Source organism: Sminthopsis crassicaudata, chromosome 3, assembly GCF_048593235.1.
Source record: "Sminthopsis crassicaudata isolate SCR6 chromosome 3, ASM4859323v1, whole genome shotgun sequence".
NCBI classification, from domain to species: domain Eukaryota; kingdom Metazoa; phylum Chordata; class Mammalia; order Dasyuromorphia; family Dasyuridae; genus Sminthopsis; species Sminthopsis crassicaudata.
Window position 1 is genome coordinate 428,614,648 of NC_133619.1, and position 24,926 is coordinate 428,639,573.

Sequence of the window (24,926 nt, forward strand, 5' to 3'; positions counted from 1 at the left end):
TCCATATTTCAAGTGATGGAGTATTGTCAGTCTTTACCTTAAAAGGCTACCTTAGTTCTAGCAATTGGGGCCCTTGTCTTGTCCATTACTTCTGTCCCACTCACTGGGTCCTCAATTTTCTGTGCTAATGTTCTTGCCTTAGTATTCTGCTTTGTAGAACAAGATAAAATTATGGTTTTATCTTGTTCTTTTTGTACCTCTTAGAGACTTGACTATTGCCCCTAAAGCACAATTTCTATGCCCTGGACTATGCCACCTGCTAAAAACCACATGTCTGGCTAGTGCCCTACCAGAATATCACCACACTGCTCTGATGAAGGCGATATGTGGATTTCAGCCACCTATGAAGACATCCACCTGCTATCTCCAACTAGACCTTATTGATACCGAACAACTACTTATTCTACTACTCTTGCTATTCTTCTCAGATTGCATTTTGCACTTTGTTAAGCTCAGATAGTGACATAAATGTGGATTAGCTAAAACATGAACCTGAATTTTATTTCCAAGTATTTGGAAATATTAATTACACTCTTGAGAGCAAGTATGAGACAAGTTACATGCCTTAACTGAGAAACATTTAGTAATAATTTAAAGAAGAATCTATATACTTTGCAATTTATTCCTTACCAGTTCTAAAATTTTAATGAAGTAAAGACCTTTGGGTAGATAAATTTGTAAAGTTGTATCATACGCATCATCTCCAGCATTAGTCAATGAAACATTCAACATTAATGTCTTCATACTTCCAACTGCAAGATAATTTTTGTTTTCATGTGGCCTAAAAATAATTCAACATTGGTTAAGTTCCATTTTAAGAGTGTTAAATCCTAATATGCCTTAAACATTAATATGAATTAATATATGGAAAATATTCTAGTAGCGAAACAATCTTTAATATGACATGTTTTAGGCACAAATTCCTATAATCAAGAATTCTAACATCAGCTAAATTTTCAAACTGATATAAGAGATTTATCCTTTACTTATTTTTGCTAAGTCAATTGAGTTTAAGTGACTTGTCCAGGGTTATAAACTAGTGTTAAGTGTTTGAGGTCAGACTTGAACTCAGGTTCTCCTGACTTCAGGGTTGGTGCTCTATCCACTGTACCACCTAGCTTCCCTTAGATTTGTTATATAAGTAAAAGATTTTATTGAATAAATCACACTAATTTATTTTCCATTTAATAAATTATTTATCTTTTGCATTTTAATAACTTTTAGAAGTATATTGAGTCTGTGAAACTGGAAAATTCAAAACTTTTAAAATTCATTGTATGTGCATAATGAGCTATGGAAATAATAGCTATTGTGTATATAACATTTTAAGATTTAGCAAGTCTCCTTGGTAGGGATTGCTTTTTTTGCCTGTATTTCTATTTTGCATGCTTAGCCCAGTGTTTATAGCAGATATATTATAAAGCCCTTAACAAACGTTTACTTATCTTTCAACTACACATACCTATACTTCTATAGATATTACTAAACCAATTGCTAATTTATCAATATTATAACCAATATGATCTAATAAGCAAGTCAAATAATACTTCAGAAGTTAAAAAATAATAAAGCTTCCACTCATATGATCTTTCCATTTCAGCCTAATTCCTTATAAAATGTTCTGGCAATGCCATTAAAAAAGAATACAAGTTGTATTAAAATGAAATATTTTGCTTATTTTTATTAGTATAATAGAAAAATACCACATCCTATATAATAGTCTAAGTTATGGCTAGAATTAGCTGAAGAATAAATATGCAACCAAAAATAATATTTAGATACAATCCATTCTGGAATTGTTTGTTAGTCTATAATACAAGCTTTGTTCTAAAATACATTTTCATTCTCCTTAATCCTCCCATTTCAGTTCCAAAGGGTGAAACAATTCATACTCTGAAGCTGTGAGTACAGAAAATTCTCAACTGACAGCTCCTAAATCCTTAGGGGGAGGGGAACAGGGAGCAGGTGAGGAAGCACAGGAAGGAAAACCTCCACTTTGGATCACTGTCAATAAAATGCACTATATAAAAATAATCATTTAAAGCACTAGTGCTATTTAAGAAAAAAGCCTTTAGTTATCATTTCAGGATAGAGGAAACAGATTAAGCAAGAGTTGCACTATTGTCCCAACTCTTGGGAAAGGTTTGTCAATTTGACTTTTATTTGCAAGCCTTTGTCTCTCAGAGCTAAAGCTGCTAAGCGGAGGAGCTGAGTTAAAAAGGGTAGAGGAAATATGAGGGGACATCAGAGTCTCCCAATTTCCCCTCCTGGTATGTAATCATGTTACAAATGAAGGAACCTAAGAGGTTCTAAAAGTAAACTTTCATTTGACATTAAAGTTTAATTAAGACTTGTGGAAGAGCTGCCTAGAAATAAGACATTTATAAAATATTCTGGCTGCTAACCAAAGCATTAGTCACTGAACACCTTTGGGAAAGAAGTTGGCACTTAGACAAACAGCAGAAGGTGAAAGCACTGCATAAACAGCGAGGTTCCAAGACAACAGCAAATTAAAGAAAAACACAATGTTAACATTTCAGTAGCTGGCGTTTAGATTTCCTTTACATTTTTTAAAGTTATTTTATCACATTACCATAATTACTCTTCGATCCATCCATCCTTTTTTTTTTTTTTTTTGGTTGTTCTATATCTTTTTGCATCTTGATTCTTTAACAAGAAGCCATTAGAAAGATGCCCACCAGCTTTCTACAGGAGATACAATAAAGCACCAGGTGCACATCTGGGAGTGTGACAAAGCGGCACTCGAGCTTTTCCCTGGTAATCATATTTCATTCTTCATTAAGACATGCATAATGCATACTTGAAATTTACCAAGCCAACTAGATCCTAGAAGTTTAAACAAAGCAAGGTACTGTGTACATACAGAATCATAACTTAATAAGCACAGGATTCAGGTGGGGGTTAGGGGGAAAAAAAGGGAGATGGATTTTTGCTCTCCTGTCTGTTAACTGCTCTGAGCTGAATGAATGGAAAGGAAGTCTTATTTGGAAAGAAATCTTTCCTGAGCTTTGGTGTAATGAATATGCACTATCTAGACAAAATAAATTAGTACTTCACAGTTAAATAGTTTTTAATCAAGATACTAAGACAAAAGGTAATGTGAGGGTGATACTTCACACTTTGTTATGTCAAGGTATACAACACATTTATATGAGTTTAAAAAAAAACAAAAAAACCTCCTGACTCTTGAGCTAAAAAGACTTGAGCTATAGAAAAAAAAATGTGTGCCTATATTCTTTTTTCACTTACTTGCTGATCATAAACAAGTAACACATGTGAAAGGTGAATTGCTAAGTGAGGTAAATGAGTTAACTGACATTGGATGGGCATTTCATTGAGGGAAGGTTATATTAATTGGAATTCCTTGTGCAGTCAAAAGAGAGAAGGAAAGAAAAGAATGGAGTAAGAGGATTTATAGGTTTAGTCAGATTATTTTTCAGCCTGTAAATCACAGAGTTATTCTTTTGGCCCCCTTCCATTTCTTCCTCCTTATCAGAAACAGAGAAAGTGTCCAGCAATGAGAAAAACATCAACTTTTGGAATCGTAGCCTAGCCTGTGCCCAGCTCTATATCTACCACCTGGTAAAATTATTTAACTTCTCTTACCCCCAGCTTCTTTATATGTAAAATGAGAGGGGTGGGCTAGATCAGAGTAGCTTAAACTTTTTCCACTCATGACCAGTTTTCTCCTGAGAAATATATAAGTATATAAAATAGGTCTACAAATCAAACACTTATTGACAATGTCATAATTTCACAACCCTTACATGCAGTTATGAGACTTCATTTGAGATGGTGATCCACAGGTTAAGAAGCTTTGGGCTAAATTTCTTTCCACATCTTTGGCTCTCAAAGACTACCCAGAAAAAACACACACTATCTTCTTTCCTCTTCTAACATAAAAGACTGCCATCAAAGCATTTAGTGCTGTACAGTTCCCACAGGATACTCAAAATTTGATGGTACTGTTAATACCTGCTGTTGAATTTATAATTTTAGTCATGTAGCATTCAGCTAGGTCTCTTTGACAGCCAAAGACCCTCTAAATGTAATTCATTACATGTACAAAGGAGATGTTCAGTAAGAGGGCTCAAATTAATCAGGGAATGAATTATAGGGCATTACAGTGATAAAGTATACAATATGGGAAGGAAATAAGCATTTACATAACACCTTCTATGTGTCAGATGTTAGTTATAGATTCAATCTCATTTGATGCAGGGTTAAGCCCATTTCTGATGTCTTCAGAAACTGATACTCTTCACTGAGTAAATTTGTCTAAAACAGGTTTATGGCTGTGGGGCACATAAATACCATTAGTGCCCATTGAGTTATATTTAAGAGAACTTGTGAAACATAAGGCCTCGATTTTCATCCTGTTTCTGTTGCCTTTGTGGGACAAGAACACTTGTATGAAATGTTCTATACTTTACTAAATATACAAAGCATTCTGTCAGAGTGTTTCTAGAAAACAATCAGAATCTCTTTCCTGAAAACACCTTAAATCAGTGTCAGATGCCTACCAGAAGTAGACATTTAAACTAAAAAATAACACAAGAGCTCGTGCTTCCTGCTTTTATAATAGCACACATGGTGGGACTTAGTGACCTTTACACATTGACATACTAAACATAGAATCACAAAATAAATCATGATCATATATTTATTTCAGAGACTATGGGATTTAGAGATGGAAGTGATGCTAAAGAAATATTAAATAAACTTGTAAACTAATGCTTATAATTTCCCAGAAGTGCTGAACTAGTTTTATTGTGTTATATAAATATTCCAACAGCTACGAATTATCATTTAAAATTATCATAAGACTTAAAGCTCAAGCTATGTGGTTTATGTTAAGGAAAACATGCTTAATTAAGTTTAGAATAAATGCATAGATTAGATGTTAGAAATTAGATATTAGAAAATAAAAGTATTTTCATTCTTTAGATATGAAGCATTATTATTGTTTGTATTTTCATATTCTATATTTCACAACCCTATTAATTTGTAGAGCAATTAGAGGGACTTCATTCAAGAATGCCAAAGATGATTAAAAGACAGAGTGAATTAGAAAAAAGACTTGGGAGGAGAAGACCTAACACAAAATAAAGAATTTCCAAGCCCAGCTGTTGTACTTGTTGAAGATCAGTGGAAGATGAGAATATGAAGCAGACAAAATGTTCATGAAAAAGACAAAAGAGAATGACAAGAGTTGAAAATCATTCACTTAAAGAGAGAATATATTATGTATCAGGCACTGAGGATATAAAGCCATTTTCACTGGAATCAGATAGTATAGTTTGTCAATTTGTATAATTGAGTTTATTTCTCAATCGTCTGTGTAATGAGCTGGGTTTCCTTGGTATAAAAATGGCAAGTTACTTAAGGCTACATAGGCCTGGCTTAAGTGAAAGGGAATTAATTTAGAGAAAACATTAAAGTTAAATATCGCAGCATTTTTTAAGGCCATCAGTGAAAGTCTTATCAACAGAAGTACTATCAAGAACAGAAATGAAACGAGGAATGGAACCCATGATTAAATGTATTGGATTATTTAGGTAGACTTTGCCTATATAAATAGGACACAGAAGCCTGAAAAAGCATATTTTCATTGTGCTGCAGCTACAGAATATTCAAGTCCTTTCATTGTGAAAGACTTGAGCATCAATTTGAGTTTATGAATGTAATTTGATCCCATTTGAAACAGTAAGATTCTTTTGTGGAACTGCAAGGAAGGATCTTAAGATATGAGTGAATACTCTGAGATGCCACTACACACCTGTCAGATTGGCTAGAATGACAGGGAAAGATAATGCAGAATGTTGGAGGAGATGTGGGAAAACAGGGACACTGATACATTGTTGGTGGCATTGTGAATACATCCAGCCATTCTTGAGAGCAATTTGGAACTATGCTCAAAAAAGTTATCAAACTGTGCATACCCTTTGATCCAGCAGCATTACTACTGGGCTTATATCCCAAAGAGATCTTAAAGAAGGGAAAGGAACCTGTATGTGTAAGAATACTTGTGACAGCCCTCTTTGTAGTGGTCAGAAACTGGAAACTGAGTGGATGCCCATCAATTGGAGAATGGCTGAATAAATTGTGGTATATGAATATTATGGAATATTATTGTTCTGTAAGAAATGACCAACAGGATGATTTCAGAAAGGCCTGGAGAGACTTACATGAAATGATGCTGAGTGAAATGAGTAGGACCAGGAGATTATTGTATACTTCAACAACAATAATATATGATGATCAATTAGATGAATGTGGCCATTTTCAATAATGAGATGAACCAAATCAGTTCCAATAGAGCAGTAATGAACTGAACCAGCTACACCCAGCGAAAGAACTCTCAGAAATGACTATGAACCACTACATAGAATTCCCAGTCCCTCTATTTTTGTCTGCCTACATTTTGGATTTCCTTCACAGGCTAATTGTACACTATTTCAAAGTCCAATTCTTTTTGTACAGCAAAACAACTGTTTGGACATGTATACATATATTGTATTTAATTTATACTTTAAAATATTTAACATATATTGGTCAACCTGCCATCTGGGGGTAAGGGGAAGAGGGGAAAAATGAAAACAAAAGGTTTGGCAATTGTCAATGTTGTAAAATTATCCATGCATATATCTGGTAAATAAAAACTATTATTATAAAAAAAGATATGGGTGGATATCTATAAATTTCAACTCTATTCCCACTTCACTCCAAACCAGAGGGCACTTAGATCCAAACTATGGAGAGTTCTTTTCCCACATTCTAGCCTAACCTTGTAGCCCAATCTGATCAAATCTTTCTAGTAACATAAGATGAAATGACAAGAGTAAGGAATGTCTTAGATGTCCTTTTCCCAACGGTCATGAGTCTAAGCACCTTTTGGTCACTGTGTTCTCTAGATACCTGGGCACATCCATGTGATCTGTCACTATACCCTAAGAATCATGAGACTTTTATATCTAAACTATCCTCTTTTATTTCCCTTTTCTCTGTGAGAGCTGAGACTCTCTTAAAAAGCACTCACTTGATCCTAATATTTCTGTTGTCTTCTGTTGTATCACTTTACACTTTAAGATGGGCTAAGATGATGATAGAAAAAGATAAGGATTAATGTTAGGGGATGTGGGAAAACTGGGACACTAACACACTGTTGGTAGAGTTGTAAAATGATTTAACCATTCTGGAGAGCAATTTGGAATTATGCCCAAAGGGTTGTAAAAGTGTGCATACCCTTTGATTCAGCAGTGTCATTAATGAGTCTGTATCCCAAAGGGATCATGTACAAAAATGTTTGTAGCAGCTTTTTATGTGATGGCAAGGAATTTTAAAATGAATAGGTGCCCATCAACTGGGGAATGGCTGAATAAATCATGGTACATGGATGCAATGGAATATTATTTTTCTATAAGAAATGATGAGCAGGCTGGTTTTAAAAAAGCCTGGGAAGACTTACATGAACTGATGTTGAGTGAAGCAATTGGAACACAATAACAAGATGATGATGTGATGATCAACTGTAATGGATTTGTCTCTTTTCAACAATGAGGTGATGCAAGGCAATTTCAATAGATTTGGGATGGAAAATGCCATCTGCGTCCAGAGAGAGAACTATGGAGACTGAATGTGGATCAAAACGTGTTTTCATGTTTTGTGTTTGCTTATTTTTTTCCTTCTCATGATTTTTCCCTTTTGGTCTGATTTTTATGGAAATATGTTTATAATATTTGCACATAACCTAAAATATGTATTTCTATTGTCTCTGATCCTATACTCACCCCCTTCTTGACTAAACTTCAAAAAGCTGTCTACACTTAGGGCTTCCATTTTCTCTTCCCTTTGAAATATGGTTTCTAACTTAATTCAAACTGCTCTCTCCCAATTGCCAAATTGAATGGTCTTTTCTCAATCTTTACCACTCTTGACCTTTCTGCAGTCTTTGACACTTAATTACACTAGATATCCTCTCCTTTCTAGGTTTTCATGCTATTACTTGCTCCTCATTCTCCTCCTACCTCTCTAACTTCTATTCAGTCTCCTCTATTAGGTTGATACCCACTAATCATGAATGTGACCATATACCAGGCTCTTATTTTCTAACCTTTTCTCTATATTATCTTGTTTGGTTATTTCAATAGCTGCCACAGATTCAATGATCATTTTGTAGTTGATTCACAGATCTAATATAATCTAACCTCAATCTCTCTTCTAACCTGCAGTCTTACATTACCAAATGCCTTTTGGATCTTAAATTGGTGACCTCCTAGTTCCTGGACTAGTATTTCCATTTCTGTAGGGCCTTTAGTATTTAATTGTTCTATGAAAAATTACATTTAAACTTTTCAATTTGGTTTATCTATAGGCATTTTGAGTGTTTGCAGTATCATAACAATCAGCAGGACAGTGGACCTGATATTGTAGTCCCAACTAAAGTTCTATATTTTCACTCCCTGTTAGCACTACTGTCTTCCTATTGATTATCTCCAATTTATACTCTCTATATCTAAGTGATGTCATAATGTATATGGTGCTAGGAATGGAGTAGGAAGACTCATGGGAAAGTCATTTAATCCTGTTTACCTCTGTTTCTTCATATGTAAAATGAGGTAAAAAAGGAAATAGTAAACCATTCCAGTATTTCCAAGAAACCACAAATGGGATCACAAAGAATCGTATGCAATTGAAACAACTGAATATCCACATTAAATATTTTGCTTATTCATGGCACTTCACTGATTTTTCTTCCTAATTGAACTGAGCAAAGCCTTCTTATGCTTTTTTCTATATCTAGCATAGGCCTAGCAGATATGTGCTTGATATGACCAAAAGCAAATGACCATGTTACAGAAAGCTTAAGTTTGCAAAAAATTATTAATATTGGTGTGAAATTACTCATAATATTTATATAATTGAAACACTTCAAATCCTGACAGTGATCAACCATAACATTTATAATACTTACTTTGGAAATCCAATTTTTGCAGACACTTGTAGGTCAGCAGAACAATTTTCACGGCTGCAAAATCTTGCAAAGGTTATCTGAAAAGGCAATATAAGAGAATGAATTAAAGGCTTGTTATCAATTTGAGATTCTTTTTACAGAGTACCTAGAGATCAGTGCTTGACCAATGCTGTTTAATTTGGTTTTTATAATTTTAGTCAATGACTTGGCAGAAGGCCTAAGTGACACACTTATGAAAATATACCAAATGCCTCAGACCAGGAGGAATAGCTAATAATGTGGATTAACAACTACCCTCCACCCCCAAAACAAAACAAAACAAAACAAAATAAAAAAAAGCAGAAAAATAAACACAACCATGATGAGGTTAGAACACTGAGCCAAACTCAGTAAGGTAAAATTTGAGATATTTGGAAATACTCAGCAGAGTGCCAGCATATAGTAAGTGCTTGATAAATGCTTGTATGGTATATGTGTGGTGTGTGGTTGTTGCTGGGGTTTTTTTTTAAGATTTTTAAATTCATTTCTGCTAATTGCAAGAAAATGAATGAAACAAAAATTACTGGTGGTTTATTACTTGTATTTCCAATAAAAGGTTTACATTAAGGTAAAGCAACTCTAAATTAACCTTAAAAGGTAAAAGATGTCCCCAACAAAGTGAAGGAATTACTATGATGGAAGGCTGGTTTTTGTTTGTTTTTAATTCAAGTTAATACTATTAAGTATTTACCAATGGGCTGGATAAATTAAAAATAAAAATTGTTCAGACCCTTCATGGAATTTAATCTTTACTGAGATTGAAAAAATTTTGTCCTAAGTTGTTACCTTTCCTTGATAACTTGTTTTAGTTACTATAAAAATGAATCATGTACTTACAATCACTTGAGCCTCACATTCAAATCTTATCTCAAATATATGGGCAAGTCACTTTACCTCTCTGAGTTTCAGTTTTTTAATATTGTAATGAATATGTTGACTTTGATGACCTCCAAAGTGCTTTCCCAATCTAAAATTACCTATGATACTATGATGTTCTTTTTGTGGTATTAGCAGATGAGAATTAATATGGGCTATATGACCCCTTGAAGTCTCTCAAATTCTAAGTTTCTATGTACTATGAAAATATTTTAATGCCACTATTCTGCCCAAATATATTCAGCTGGCTCTATCTTTCATAGTTGAAGAGTAAAGACTCAAATGTAATAATTACAACCCATAAAGAACTGTTGATAATACAGAAAAAAATCTTGTACAAAGTAGCATAAGCAATGAATATAGGGAGCTTAACATCAGATTAATTTAAAAAAATTGTACAGAGATGGAGATGGAAAGCACAACATGAAACTGAAAAAGAGGAATTACTGAGTAACAAAACTATATGACTATGAGCAATAGAATCCAACAAAAGATCTGTTAAACCAGGACAGATTATGTTCCTAGGTATATTGTGTGCAAGAGCTCAGGGTTATTTTGTGTAAGCAAATAATTCTAACACAGAAAAGATGTCACTCAGAGTTCCTTTTTATCTTTTCATCATAGAGCAAAGTAAATAAAAAGCTTTCATATACATATTCATATATTTAATGTATTTTTACCATATGGGCATAAAAAAAGGGGAAAAGTGTTCTTAAAAAGTTTTTTTGGGGGGTAGGAATAGCATTAAGACAAGATATGAATTACTACATATACATTTTTTAAAAGGAAGAACATATAAAAATTCTTCATTATTTTAAGTTCCATGAAATTTCTCAAAGCCTCTACTAAAAATAAAAGTTAAGGAAAATATTCCAACCTTTTCTTTAATTATATCTTTTTCTTTCTTCTGCTGAAGAATTGGCTGAAGAGGTGAAAATCCATCAATGCTGCTTTTACTGATCACATGATGCCCAAGTTGATAAGCTGCTTCAACATGAATTGGAGTAAGGATATCCCTTACATCTTTCTAAGAAAATTGGAAATTTTATTACTTAATAAATATATAACCATAACAGAAAATTCAAAACACAAGAACTTTTTTTCCTATGTAAAAGAAGACAAAGAACACAAAAAACCTAGATATTTTATTCACATTTGTTTTACCAAAGCTTTTTTTCCCTCTTAATATAAAATTATGATCAGACACACTGAATCTGAGCTACTAAGGTAGGATGAGGTTAGTGAATACCCTGAAATTGAGAAAATTAGGCAGCAGTGGATTAAAGTTGATAGGTTGTCTACTTTAAGCCCAATACCAATGCAATGAGATAAGGGGTGACAACTAGGTTGCCCAAGAAAAAATAGAGATGCTCCATTGCTAACCAGTAGCAGTACTGAATTCATGACTAGTTGCTGTACTTCCAGTTTGAGCAAGAAAGGAATACCTAGTCTCAAAAAGAAACACAAAACAAATTTTATGGATTATAAATTGGAGATTATGTCATTCAGGGGGATAGCTAATCCAGAATTATGTCAGCTGCTGCTACCACCCCTGCTGCTATTATGCCAACCCATCAGGTCCTGCTAGTGAATGGGGAATCCAAAATGGAGGTTTGGGGAGCATATTAGACTCAGCTTACACACAAACACACACACAATCATACACATCTTGCCTTTTGTAAGAAGGGCAGCAATTCTGAAGCAAAGCAAAATTATGGAGATAGTGTCTAGCCTTCCATTTTAGAAAATACAACATAGCATCATGACACTGGACCATTAACCTATCCCTGACAGCTGTATACTTGGTGTGGTTGTGAGATATCTAAAGAGTGATGAAAACCATTAAGGAATTGCTTTTTTTAAAAAAAATTCAGATATTCCTATTGAAGAATGTCAATGATGCTTGGGTTTGTACCAAGAACATGTTCTGCACATATCATACACAGGTCTTATTACAAGGCCATGGTTAGTAAACACTAGTGTGAAGATGGTAGTAGTGATTTTATAAAAAAACATTTTTAATGGTTTTTTATGCTGGTTCTAAATTAGACAAATTGCCAGGAAAAGACAGGTTGTACCAGCAATACTTTAGAAAGCCTAAGTTATTCAAAAAGATGTCTTTTTAAAAAATGTACTTCTGAGTTGTTTTAGTAACCCAAATAATTAAAGGAGAATGCTGCAGCTGTGTGCACTTTAGATATTTATTTGTTCAGATATTCCAATGCCTCATTATAGAATAAAGCTATGAAAAAAATTTAACAAAAAAGAGATTATGCTATTTATATGTTATTTTCCTTTCCACCAGAAGGAATACTTCTGAAAAACAGATGGACTAGATAATCCACCTTCCTAAATGTATTTCCTCTTCCAGAGGATCATAAATGATTCACCTCAGTAGGATTCCAAGTCAATTCTCCAGTCTAATTCTGGTGTTCTTCCCATTATGCTATGATACCAGGGAAGAGTATCCATGGTACCACACAGAATTTGAATTTGAGGGAGTGAAGAACAGAATTTTATTTATAGGTATGTCAATTTGATTTGATTGTTTGATTTTATAGAAAATTAAGTTGCTCCCCAATTGCCATTATTGCCCATTTTTATGGGTAGGGACATCTTCAGTTTTAAAAATATCCAAAATTCTTAACGGAGAAATTAAATAAATGTCAGGTCTTCCTCTAGGACTTGTTGGATTCATTTAGACTCAATATCTTCTTGAAATCAGTCAGAGTTTCCCTAGACATCAAGAAGATTATCAGATTATGCATGGTTATCCTATAAAAAAGACTAAATTAATATTATCTATTTCACATTTAAGTCAAAAAGGAATTCCTTTTAGTTTTTTAAAATTAATTTTATAATTATAACATTTTTGACAGTACATATGCATAAGTAATTTTTTACAACATTATCCCTTGTACTCCCTTCTGTTCCGAATTTTTCCCTTCCTTCCCTCCACCCCCTCTCCTAGATGTCAGGCATTCTCATATATATTAAATATGTTACAGTATATCCTAGGTACAATACACACACACACACACACACACACACACACACACACATATATGTGTGTGCATAATGAATTTTGTTGTTGTTGTTGTTGCAAAGGAAGAATTGGATTCGGAAGGTAAAAATAATCTGGGGAGAAAAACAAAAAATGCTAACAGTTTACACTCATTTCCCAGTGTTTCTTTTCTGGGTGTAGCTGATTCTGTCCATCATTGATCAATTGGAATTGGATTAGCTCTTCTCTATGTTGAAGATATCCACTTCCATCAGAATACAACTTCATACAGTATCATTGTTAAAGTGTATAATGGTCTCTTAGTTCTGCTCGTTTCACTCAGTATCAGTTGATGTAAGTCCCTCCAAGCCTCTCTGTATTCATCCTGTTGGTCATTTCTTACAGAACAATAATATTCCATAACATTTATATACCATAATTTACCTAACCATTCTCCAATTGATGGACATCCATTCATTTTCCAGTTTTTAGCCATTACAAAAAGGGCTACCACAAACATTTTGGCACATACAGGTCCCTTTTACTTCTTTAGTATTTCCTTGGGATATAAGCCCAGTAGTAGCACTGCTGGATCAAAGGGTATGCACATTTTGATAACTTTTTGGGCATAATTCCAGATTGCTCTCCAGAATGGTTGGATTCGTTCACAACTCCAACAACAATGCATCAGTGTCCCAATTTTGCCATATCCCCTCAACATTCATTGGAATTCCCAGTTAGTGGATCCTCTGGATGTTCCTGATGCTCTTATTTGAGTATGACATTTTACTAAATGCATCAAGCCTTAGAATGTAGTAGTTTCCTACAGAGCATCTATGATTAAACACTTAAAATATTTCATCTATCCATACTATAAAAACAAAATGGATGAAGAATTCAAATTGTCTAGGTTATGTTGGCCAGCTAGATAGATAAACCACGATTTATCCATTAGGATACATATCTTGGACAGACACTGTTAATTGGGTCAGCTATGAACAGGAAGAAGATAACTTATGGATTGCCATTGGTAAATTGTAAAGTTATTTTGCTTGTACCAAACATTATCCTGAAACAAAAACTCATTTTTTTCTCTTAAGTATCTGTTGGTATTACATGGTTGTGAGTCATAGAACACTACTACTCCAAAAAATGCAAAATGATTGTCACCCTAAGGACAAGAATGAGTTCAAATGAACTGCATCTCACTGTATTTGAAGGGATATGATAAACCAAAATGAGTCTAAGAAGACCTAGAATAAAATTAAAAATTTAACTGAACAGGTATACCATTGAAATTATTACAGCAATTTTTAATTGTCAAAAAATGGAAATTTTTAAAAATGACAAAAGCAAAAAATGGCATACATCAAAGAAATGTATGAATGACAAGAAATATGTGCTGGTTACCTATAGACTTCTTTAATTCTCCCCAAATATCATCACAATACCATGAAAAATCAATGGAAAGCACTAGTACTTTGGGTGGATCTTCTGTGATAAAATTTTTAGAGGTCAAAGACAAGAGTTACAGAACATAAGCAGATTATGGATAGGCTGCCATCTGGAGGGAAAATCCAAATTGGTGACTTCATAGATCTATATAAATAGTATTTTAATTCTAATTAAGTAATTTGAGAAGATGATTTCAATTAAACTAAATTACCAATTTAATTAGATCATTTGATATATAGACCCATTTATGAGGGTCCATAAATATTGTAAAAGCAACCCTAGTTAAAAATCCAAATGATCCTGAAACATGTAAGGGGAATTTATAAATCAACAAGGTTATACATGTATGGCTTGCTTCATTTTTAATTATTAAAGCTTTTTATTTTCAAAACATATGCATGGATAATTTTTCAGCATTGATCTTTGCACAGCTTTATATTCCAAATTTCCTCCTCCTTCTCCCAACCCCTTCCCCTAAATGGTAAGTACTCCAACATATGTTATACATTTTAAAATATGTGTTAAGTCCCAATATATGTGACCATAGTTGTACAATTATCTTGTTGCCCAAGAAAGATCAAATCAAAAAGGAAAGAAAATGAATAAGAAAACAAAATGCAAATCAACAACAAAAAGAATGAGAATATTATGTTATGATCAATACTCAGTTCCTCCAGTCCTTTCTCTGGGTGAAGATGGCTCTCTCTATCATGAGATCACTGAAACTGGTCTCAATCATCTCACTGTTGGAAAGAATCAAGTCCACCAGAATTGATCATTGAATAATATTGTTGTTGCTGTATACAATGATCTCCTGGTTCTGCTCATTTCACTTAACACCTGTTCATGTAAGTCTCTCCAGGCCTCTCTAAAATCATCCTTCTGATCGTTTCTTATAGAACAATAATATTCCATAACATTCATATAGCATAAATTATTCAGGCATTCTTCACTTGATGGGCATCCTCTCAGTTTCCAATTTCTTACTACTATGAAAAGGGCTGGTATGGCCTATTTCTATAGGATCTTTGTATGTTACATACAATCTTCCTAATTCTTTTTTTGCTTTAGAATTGATACTATGTTATCATAATTAGATTTATTACTATTGTTACTATTAGGATTACCAGGTGAGAACTCAGGTTGTCTAGACAGTGACAAGGTGAGAATTCAGGTTGTCTGGACAGTTCTCTGGCTCAGACCTTTGGTTCCGGCTTTTAAAGGGCGTTTACACATTAAGAATTCTAAGAGGAGCAAGTTCATTGGTGGAAGTATTTCCCCACTCCCCATTGAGTTCTCACCTGCCTATTCTCTGGGAGGATAAAAGAAGGGCAGCATTGGGTCTGAGAGAATTGACTCTGGGATAGAGTTTTGACGCCAGGCAGGCTGAAAGGAGACCAGTCTGATTTGAGAAAGGACAAGAGCTGGAGGAGATTCAGAGCTCCCAAGAAACCTGTGCACAGAGTAAAAGATTTTACAGATCTCCTCCCAGAGAATGATTGGCAGCTTCTGGAGACAACAGGACGTTACAGTTACTATATGTTTATGGAGCTGGTCACAGACTTGGCTACCTTTACTGTAGTTATAATTTAAATTTAAATGCTGGACTTCCGGCCAAGATGGCGCCGTAGAAGCAGACAGCTGCTTGAGCTCTGTGTTTTCTCTCAGGACTTCATGACAAGCCTCAGAATTAATGCTTGCCCGGAAAAGAAACCCACAAATAATCACTAACAGAAGACATCCTTGAAATTCGCCAGAGAAGGTCTGTGTTTGCTAGGGGGAGAGGATGAACTGACTGGGTGCAGACTGAAGGCAGGCAGTGAGAGCTACCCAGGCAGCGCACATAGCTCAGACTGGAGAGGGAGGGGTGCAATCTCTTCCATTTCTGCAAAAAGACTTTTACCCCAGTGTGGATGTTCCCTCTTGGCAGCAAGCCAGCAGCAGAGAGGGTGTAAACACCTGAGGTGAAGAATAAAATCCCAGAAAGCTAGCATCTCTTGGGACCTGGCCACCCCAACCCCCACCCAGAGTGACTCAGCGAATTCTTAGAACCTCAGAGCACAGAAACAGCACAGCCATTGCTGTCCTGTTAGTGCCTCGCTGCTGTCTCCCGCGGTCTGTAGAGGAAGCCCTGTATAACCATCCAGCCCCATTCCTCCCCCCCCAAAAAAAAACAAAACAGACCAATTGTTTCTCTGGTCAATTTGTTTTCTTGAATTCCCACTCTGGCAAAATGAACAAAAAATTTAAAGGGCTCTAACCATTGACAGCTTCTGTATGGAAAGAGAGCATACTTCAAATACTGAGAAGACTTAAAGTAGACTGTCTCAAGAGGAATCTCCTAAGGGGGATATTATCTGCTCTTTAATATATAAGACTCTCATAGAGGAAATCAAAAAGGCTCTCACAAGAGAGCTAGAAGAGAAATGGGAAAAGGAAAGGGAAGCTTAGCAAGAGAGTCTGGAGAAGTCATCCCAGGCATTTAAAGACAGAGTGGATATAAAAAAAAAAATTGAGAAATAAAATTAGTGAGTTGGAAAAAGAAAACAGCTCTCTAAAACATAAAATTGATGAAATGGAAAAAAAATTCCATAGAAGAAAAAACTCACTTAAAAACTCAATTGGACAATTACAAAAAGATATAAGAAAAGTGAGTGAAGAAAATACACATCTCATTGAAAATTAGACTCGAACAAGTAGAAATGAATAACTCAAGGAGAAACAAAGAAGTAGTCAAGCAAAACCAGAAAAACAAAAAATTGAAAAGAATGTCAAGTACCTTATTGGAAAGACAACAGACCTGGAAAACAGATCCAGGAAAGACAATTTAAGAATAATCAGAGTCCCTGAAAAATGTGAGGGAAAAAAAAAAAGCGTGGACATTATTTTCCAGGAAATTATCAAAGAGAACTGCCCAGACGTTTTGGAAACCGAGGGTAAAATAGACATTGAAAAAATTCATCAATCACCAACTGAAAGGGACCCTAAAATCAAACAGCCAAGAAACATAGTGGCCAAGTTCAAGAACCATCAGACAAAGGAAAAAAATATTGGAAGCTGCTAGAAAAAAGCAATTCAGATAAGGAGGAGTCACAATAAGGATAACTCAGGATCTAGCAGTGTCCACATTAAAAGAATGAAGGGCCTGGAATATGATATTCCGAAAGGCTAAGGAACTTGGTATGCAGCCAAGAATAACTTACCCAGCAAAAATGAGCATCGTTTTCCAGGGAACAAGATGGACAATTAATGAAATAAATGAATTCCATCTATTCTTGATGAAAAAACCAGATCTACATAAAATGTTTATTCTTCAAATACAAAACTCAAGAGATTTCTAAAAAGGTAAAAAGAAATCTTGAGAACTATATTTCTGCCATAAAGATATATAAAGAACACAAGTATAATTTGTCCTAGAAACTAGAGGTGAAAAGGAAATTAAATCATAAAAAGTGAAAAGTGATGGTACTACATCTCATCAAGAGGCAAAGGTAACCTATTATATCTGAGAAAGGAGGGGGATGAACATAGTGTGTATCAATAGACATATTCGATTTATGGTGAAACTTCTTCCACTTCAGTAAGCTAAGGGGAAGGGAATACAGAAATTGTGAGAAAAAGGGGTAAAATAGGAAGAGGAACTTTGAGTTCGGGGAGGGATACTAAAAAGGGAGGGCTGTGAAAAGCAAGTGGTGTTCACAACTTTAATACAGGGTAGGGGGGTAAGAGGGAAGGAAAGGAGAAAAGCATAAGCAGGGGTTAACAGGATGGCAAGCAATATAGAATTAATCATTCTAACCACAAATGTGAATGGAGTAAACTCCCTCATAAAGAGAAAGCAGTTAGCAGACTGGATTAAAAGCTAGAATCCTACTATATGTTGTTTACAGGAAACACACCTGAAATAGGGTGATACATTCAAAATAAAAGTAAAAGGGTGGAGCAGAATCTACTATGCTTCAGGTGAAGGCAAAAAACCAGGGGTAGGCATCTGCATCTCAGATCAAGCAAAAACAAAAATTGATCTAATTAAAAGCGATAAGGAAGGAAACTCCATCCTGCTAAAGGGTAGCATAGATAATGAAGCAGTATCAATATTAAACATATACACACCAAGTGGTACAACATCTATATTCTTAAAAGAGAAATTAAGAGAGCTGCAAAAAGAAATAGACAGCAAAACTATAATAGTGAGAGATCTCAACCTTGCACTCTCAGAATTAGATAAATCAAACCACAAAACAAATAAGAAGTCATAGAGGTAAATAGAATGTTAGAAAAGTTTGATATGACAGATCTTTGGCGAAAGCTAAATGGAGACAGAAAGGAGTGCACTTTCTTTTCAACATTTCATGGAACCTATACAAAAATTGATCATATATTAGGACATAAAACCCTCAAAATCAAATGCAGTAAGGCAGAAATAGTAAGTGCATCCTTTTCTGAATATAATGCAATGAAAATTACATTTAATAATAAGCCAGGGGAAATACACCAAAAAATAATTGGAAACCAAATAATCTTATACTAAAGAATGATTGGGTTAAACAGCAAATCATAGACATAATAACTTCACCCAAGAAAATGACAATAATGAGACATCATACCAAAATGTGTGGGATACAGCCAAAGCAGTAATAAGGGGAAGTTTTATATCTCTAGAGGCCTACTTGCATAAATAAAAGAAAGAGGTCACCGAATTGGGCTTACAACTAAAAATGCTAAAAAAGGAACAAATTAAAAACTCCCAGACAAACACGAAACTTGAAATTTCTAAAAATAAAAGGTGAGATTAATAAAATTGAAAGAAAAAAATATTGAATTAATTAATAAAACTAAGAGTTGGTTCTATGAAAAAACCAACAAAACAGACAAACCCTTTGTAAAGCTGATTAAAAAAAAGGAAAGAGGAAAAGCAAATTGTTAGTCTTAAAAATGAAAAATGGAGAACTTACCAGTAATGAAGAGGAAATTAGAATAATAGGAGCTACTTTGCTCAACTTTATGCCAATAAATTTGATAACTTAAATGAAATGGAAGAATATTTTCAAAAATATAGCTTGCCCAGATTAACAGAGCAAGAAGTAAATAGTCTAAATAGTCCTATTTCAGAAAAATAAATAGAACAAGCTATTAACCAACTCCCTAAGAAAAAATCCCCAGGACCAGATGGATTTACATGTGAATTCTACCAAACATTCAAAGAACAACTAACTCCAATGCTATATAAACTATTTGAAAAAATAGGGATTGAAGGAGTCCTACCAAATTCCTTTTATGACACAGACATGGTACTGATGCCTAAACCAGGTAGCCTGAAAACAGAGAAAGAAAATTATAGACCAATCTCCCTAATGAATATTGATGCTAAAATCTTAAATAAAACATTAGCAAAAAGACTACAGAGAATCATCCCCAGGATAATACACTATGACCAAGTGGGATTTATACCAGGAATGCAGGGCTGGTTCAATGTTAGGAAAACTATTAGCATAACTGACCATATCAATAACCATATTAACAAAAACCATATGATCATCTCAATAGCTGCAGAAAAAGCATTTGATAAAATTCAACATCCATTCCTATTAAAAACATTTGAGAGTCTAGGAATAAATGGACTATTCTTTAAAATAATGAGCATATATTTAAAAATGTCAGTAAACATCATATGTAATGGCGATAAACTAGAACCTTTCCCAGTAAGATCAGGAGTGAAACAAGGTTGCCCACTATCACCATCACTATTCAATATTGTACTAGAAACACTAGCCTCGGCAATAAGAGCTGAGAAACAGTTTCAAGGAATTAGAGTAGGTAATGAGGAAACCAAACTATCACTCTTTGCAGATGACATGATGGTATACTTAGAGAACCTCAAAGAACTTAGCAAAGTTGCAGGACACAAAATAAATCCACATAAATCCTCAACATTTTTATACATTACCAACACAATCCAACAGCAAGAGATACAAAAAGAAATTCCATTCAAAATAACGGTTGACAGTATAAAATATTTGGGAATATATCTACCAAAGGAAAAGCAGGAATTATATGAGCAAAATTACAAAATACTTGCCACAAAAATAAAGTCAGATTTAAATAATTGGAAAGACATTAAGTGCTCTTGGATAGGCCGAGAGAATATAATCAAGATGACACTACTCCCTAAACTAATCTATTTATTTAGTGCTATACCAATCAGACTCCCAAGAAAGTATTTTAATAACTTAGAAAAAATAACAACAAAATTCATATGGAAGAACAAAAGGTCGAGAATTTCAAGGGAAGTAATGAAAAAAAGTCAAATTATGTTGGCCTAGCTGTACCTGATTTAGAACTATATTATAAAGCAGCAGTCACCAAAACCATTTGGTATTGGCTAAGAAATAGACTAGTTGATCAGTGGAATAGGTTAGGTTCACAGGGTAAAATAATAAATAAAAATAGCAATCTAGTGTTTGACAAACCCAAAGATCTCACCTTTTGGGATAAGATTTATTTGACAAAAACTGCTAGGAATACTGGAAGTTAGTATGGCAGAAACTAAGCATGGACCGACATTTAACACCACATACTAAGATTAGATCAAAATGGGTCCATGATTTAGGCATAAAGAATGAGATCATAAATAAATTAGAGGAACATAGGAGAGTTTACCTCTCAGACTTGTGGAGGAGGAAGGACTTTGTGACCAAAGGAGAACTAGAGATCATTATTGATCACAAAATAGAAAATTTTGATTACATCAAATTAAAAAAGCTTTTGCACAAACAAAACTAATGCAAACAAGATTAGAAGGGAAGTAACAAATTGGGAAAACATTTTTATAGTTAAAGGTTCTGATAAAGGCCTCATCTCCAAAATATACAGAGAATTGGCTTTAATTTATAAGAAATCAAGCCATTCTCCTATTGATAAATGGTCAAAGGATATGAACAGACAATTTTCAGATGACGAAATTGAAACTATTTCCACTCATATGAAAGTGTTCCAAATAATTACTGATCAGAGAAATGCAAATTAAGACAACTCCGAGATACCACTACACACCTGTCAGATTGGCTAAGATGACAGGAACAAATAATGATGAATGTTGGAGGGCATGTGTAAAAACTGGGACACTGATCCATTGTTGGTGGAGTTGTGAAAGAATCCAATCATTCTGGAGAGCAATTTGGAATTATGACCAAAAATTATTAAACTCTGCATACTCTTTGATCAAGCAGTGCTACTACGCCTTATATCCCAAGGAAATACTAATGAAGGGAAAGGGACCTGTATGTGCCAAAATGTTTGTGGTAGCCTTTTTTGTAGTGGCTAGATACTGGAAAATGAATGGATGTCCATCAATTGGAGAATGGCTGAATATGTTGCGGTATATGAATTTTATAGAATATTATTGTCCTGTAAGAAATGACCAGCAGGATGATTTGAAAAAGGCCTGGAGAGACTTACATGAACTAATGTTGAGGCAAATGAACAGAACCAGGAGATCATTATGCACATACTACATGATGATCAATTTTGATGGATGTGGCTCTCTTCAACAATAAGATGAACCAAATCAGATTCATTTGTTCAAAAAGGAAGAGAACCAGCTACACCCAGTGAAAGAACTATGGGAAATGAGTGTGAACCACAACATAGCATTTCTTCTACTTCTATTTTTGTCCGCTTGCATTTTTGATTTCCTTCTCAGGTTATTTTTACCTCATTTCTAAGTCTGATTTTTCTTGTTCAGAAAAATAACTGTTTTGATATGTATACATATATTGTGTTTAACATAAAATTTAACATATTTATCATGTATTTGTCTACCTGCACTCTAGAGGAGGGGCAAGGAGAAGGAGGGGAAAAGTTGGAACAGAAGATTTTGCAAAGGTCAATGCTGAAAAATTACCTATGCATATCCCTTGTAAATAAAGAGCTATAATAAAAAATAAAAATAAAAAATAAAAAAATGCAGAAAAAAAGAAAAAAACTTAGAAAGCAATTTAATCTCAATCAATCATTCATGAACTACTTAGAATTTGCAAGGTAGTGTGCTAGGCAATATAATGGATACAATACAGTACACTGCATAGTCTCTTCCTTTAATGAACTTATCATTTAGTTGAGAAAGAAAGATATATGTGTAAAAGATATGTGAAAGATAAGATATATCAACAATACAGGACAGCACAGAAGAAGTGACTAAGGAAAGATCCAGATAATAAATATAACTAGTGTTAAGTGAGGTGGACAGACAGCCAAGATTTTACTCAAAGGCATTTCAATAAAATATGTTGATTGTTTTAATACTGAAATTCTCAAAAATATAATTATAAATGTGCCCATTTGTACAATTGTGTGGTAAGATAATAATAATTAGTGAGGTATTCCATATTTATAATAATTCATAATATAAATAATTTTAAAACTACACATTTATATTAGAGGGATTACATTTGATAGTTAAGCCACATAATTAGATTTTCAACCATTTTCTGGGCAATTAAAATTGCAATGAATGCAACAATAGTGGGAATATGAATTTAAAGTAGAACAGTCACTATGCTCTAAATATGTCAAGGATAAGGATGAGGTGGATGGAGTTCATATTGGCTCAGGAAAGCCAACTGTTAAATTTATATTGTGAGCATTTATGCCTCATAAATGGTCAAACATTATATATTAGGACTTGATTTGCTGTTTGTTGATTGTCTAAACCTAAGAAAATGATGGAGAAATATTAATATTGCAAAATTGAGCTTAAAAATGTTTCATGGGTGCTTTTGTTTCCCCTGGAAAGTTGATTGTTAAACATTTATTAGTTCATACTTAATTTAATCTTACTAGAATTAGAAAATACTATGGATGGCATAAACATTTTGATAATAATGATACAAAGGAGATCTTTTTCATTTGACTAATCTGGCATTTCTTGGCTTATACTTGAGAGGCATTATAAATCCATTTTCTTAAACTGTGGTTTGCAGCTGCACACAGGGTCGTGTAACTGAATGTGGATGTCACAAAATTATGATTTATTATCAATAAATATTTGATTTATATAACTGTTTTATATACTTACTTACCCAGGGTCACATAAAAATTTCCTGGGCAAAAAGACGTTGTGAGTGGGGAAAAGTTTAAGAATTCCTGCTTTAAACAACATTATTACAATAAACATTAAGTACTTATCTACTTGAAATCTAAAAGAGAATATAAGAGATATAAACTCCAAAATTAGTTATAGAGCAAGGCCTCACACTCTATAGGCACAGAAAACAGCAATAGTGATGTTGATATGAAATTAGCTTAAGCTGCTATTTCAGGAGAAATATGTAAATATATATTAAGTACACTAGCCTAGTTTGTTCTAAAAGAAAGGTAGAGAGACGCTAATGGTGAATATTTTCTTCCCTATACTGCATACATTTTCTATATTCTAACGTAAATTGCTTAATAAGGATATGTGTATACAATTTAAATTAGTAAACCCTGTAGAAGTTGATTTGAGAGAGATCTGTAGACTAACAAGTTCAAACCAAAAAAATATATTTTCAGGAGTCCATATGCCATCCTCTTTTGAACAATATAAAGAGTACCCACTCCACTGATTTGATTAAGTATCAGGTAAGTAAATCAGTAGATATACCTGATTCAAAGAAATCTCCAATATACTCACAAAAGCTTAACTGGGAAAGGGGGAAATGAATTTATGTATGTAATATACAAAATAGCCTCACCAAATGTTAGTGTTTATTTTGAATATTTTAACACTTCTGCCAGAATTTGCAATGAAATTTTACTCATCAAAATTCTCAGGTAAAATTCCATTGTACAGAGTTATCCAAATAGTTCCAAATAATATAATCAATTAACAAAACAATCTTCTGATTTACCAAAATTAAGGTGGGCTATGGAAGGATTTTATGAAATGGGAGATCTAAAATACATGTGACTCTTATGAAAACTTTAGGATCCAGTGAAGGAATGGGCTGGGGGAAGAATATTACAACAATAACTAATGAGCATTACAAACTCAGGAGGAAAATGTTCCTTATGTCAAAAAGTCATCTAAAATATACAATATATTCCAGTAACTCTGACATCTGGAGCTTTAAAATTAATAATCCTATTAATTTAAAAGAAACTCAATATCTATAAGCTTTTGATTCCAAATGTTTTATATTCCTTAACAAATTGGTAAAAATCTAATCTTTATATAATTCTTATAAGAGATGAAAGTTTTGTATCTGCAGGAAAATCGCAGCTTTCATAATGAGATGAAAAATGAAGATAAAAGTCACTTTTTATTGAATTTTGGAAAATTTTAAAAGCCAATGACATTCTACAAATATCCATTCACTGCTTCAAATAATTAATAGAATAAAATGGTCCCATTCCACCTAGTTTTAATTGGGAAACATGACAGAAAATCAGAAGCAGCTAATCTTGCAGATTATATAAAAGATGTGGAAAGGGACTATCCAGTAAAATACTGTGGTAAACAAAGTTTTCAATTTTTCCTCCTTGATAAAACAAATCAGAACATATGCTAGGAATATA

The 24,926-nt window shown here is 33.8% G+C and overlaps 1 protein-coding gene across 1 annotated transcript in view; it reads right to left on the reverse strand.

The window, feature by feature from the left end:
• Positions 1-24,926, reverse strand: part of ITGA4 (integrin subunit alpha 4) — a 98,730-nt gene that overhangs the window by 15,017 nt on the left and 58,787 nt on the right. The window contains exons 16-18 of the mRNA XM_074302960.1: positions 10,788-10,937; positions 8,996-9,072; positions 631-781 (exon numbers count right to left, since the gene is read on the reverse strand). Coding sequence (XP_074159061.1) covers positions 631-781; positions 8,996-9,072; positions 10,788-10,937 — 378 coding nt within the window. The remainder of the gene's footprint in view (positions 1-630; positions 782-8,995; positions 9,073-10,787; positions 10,938-24,926) is intronic.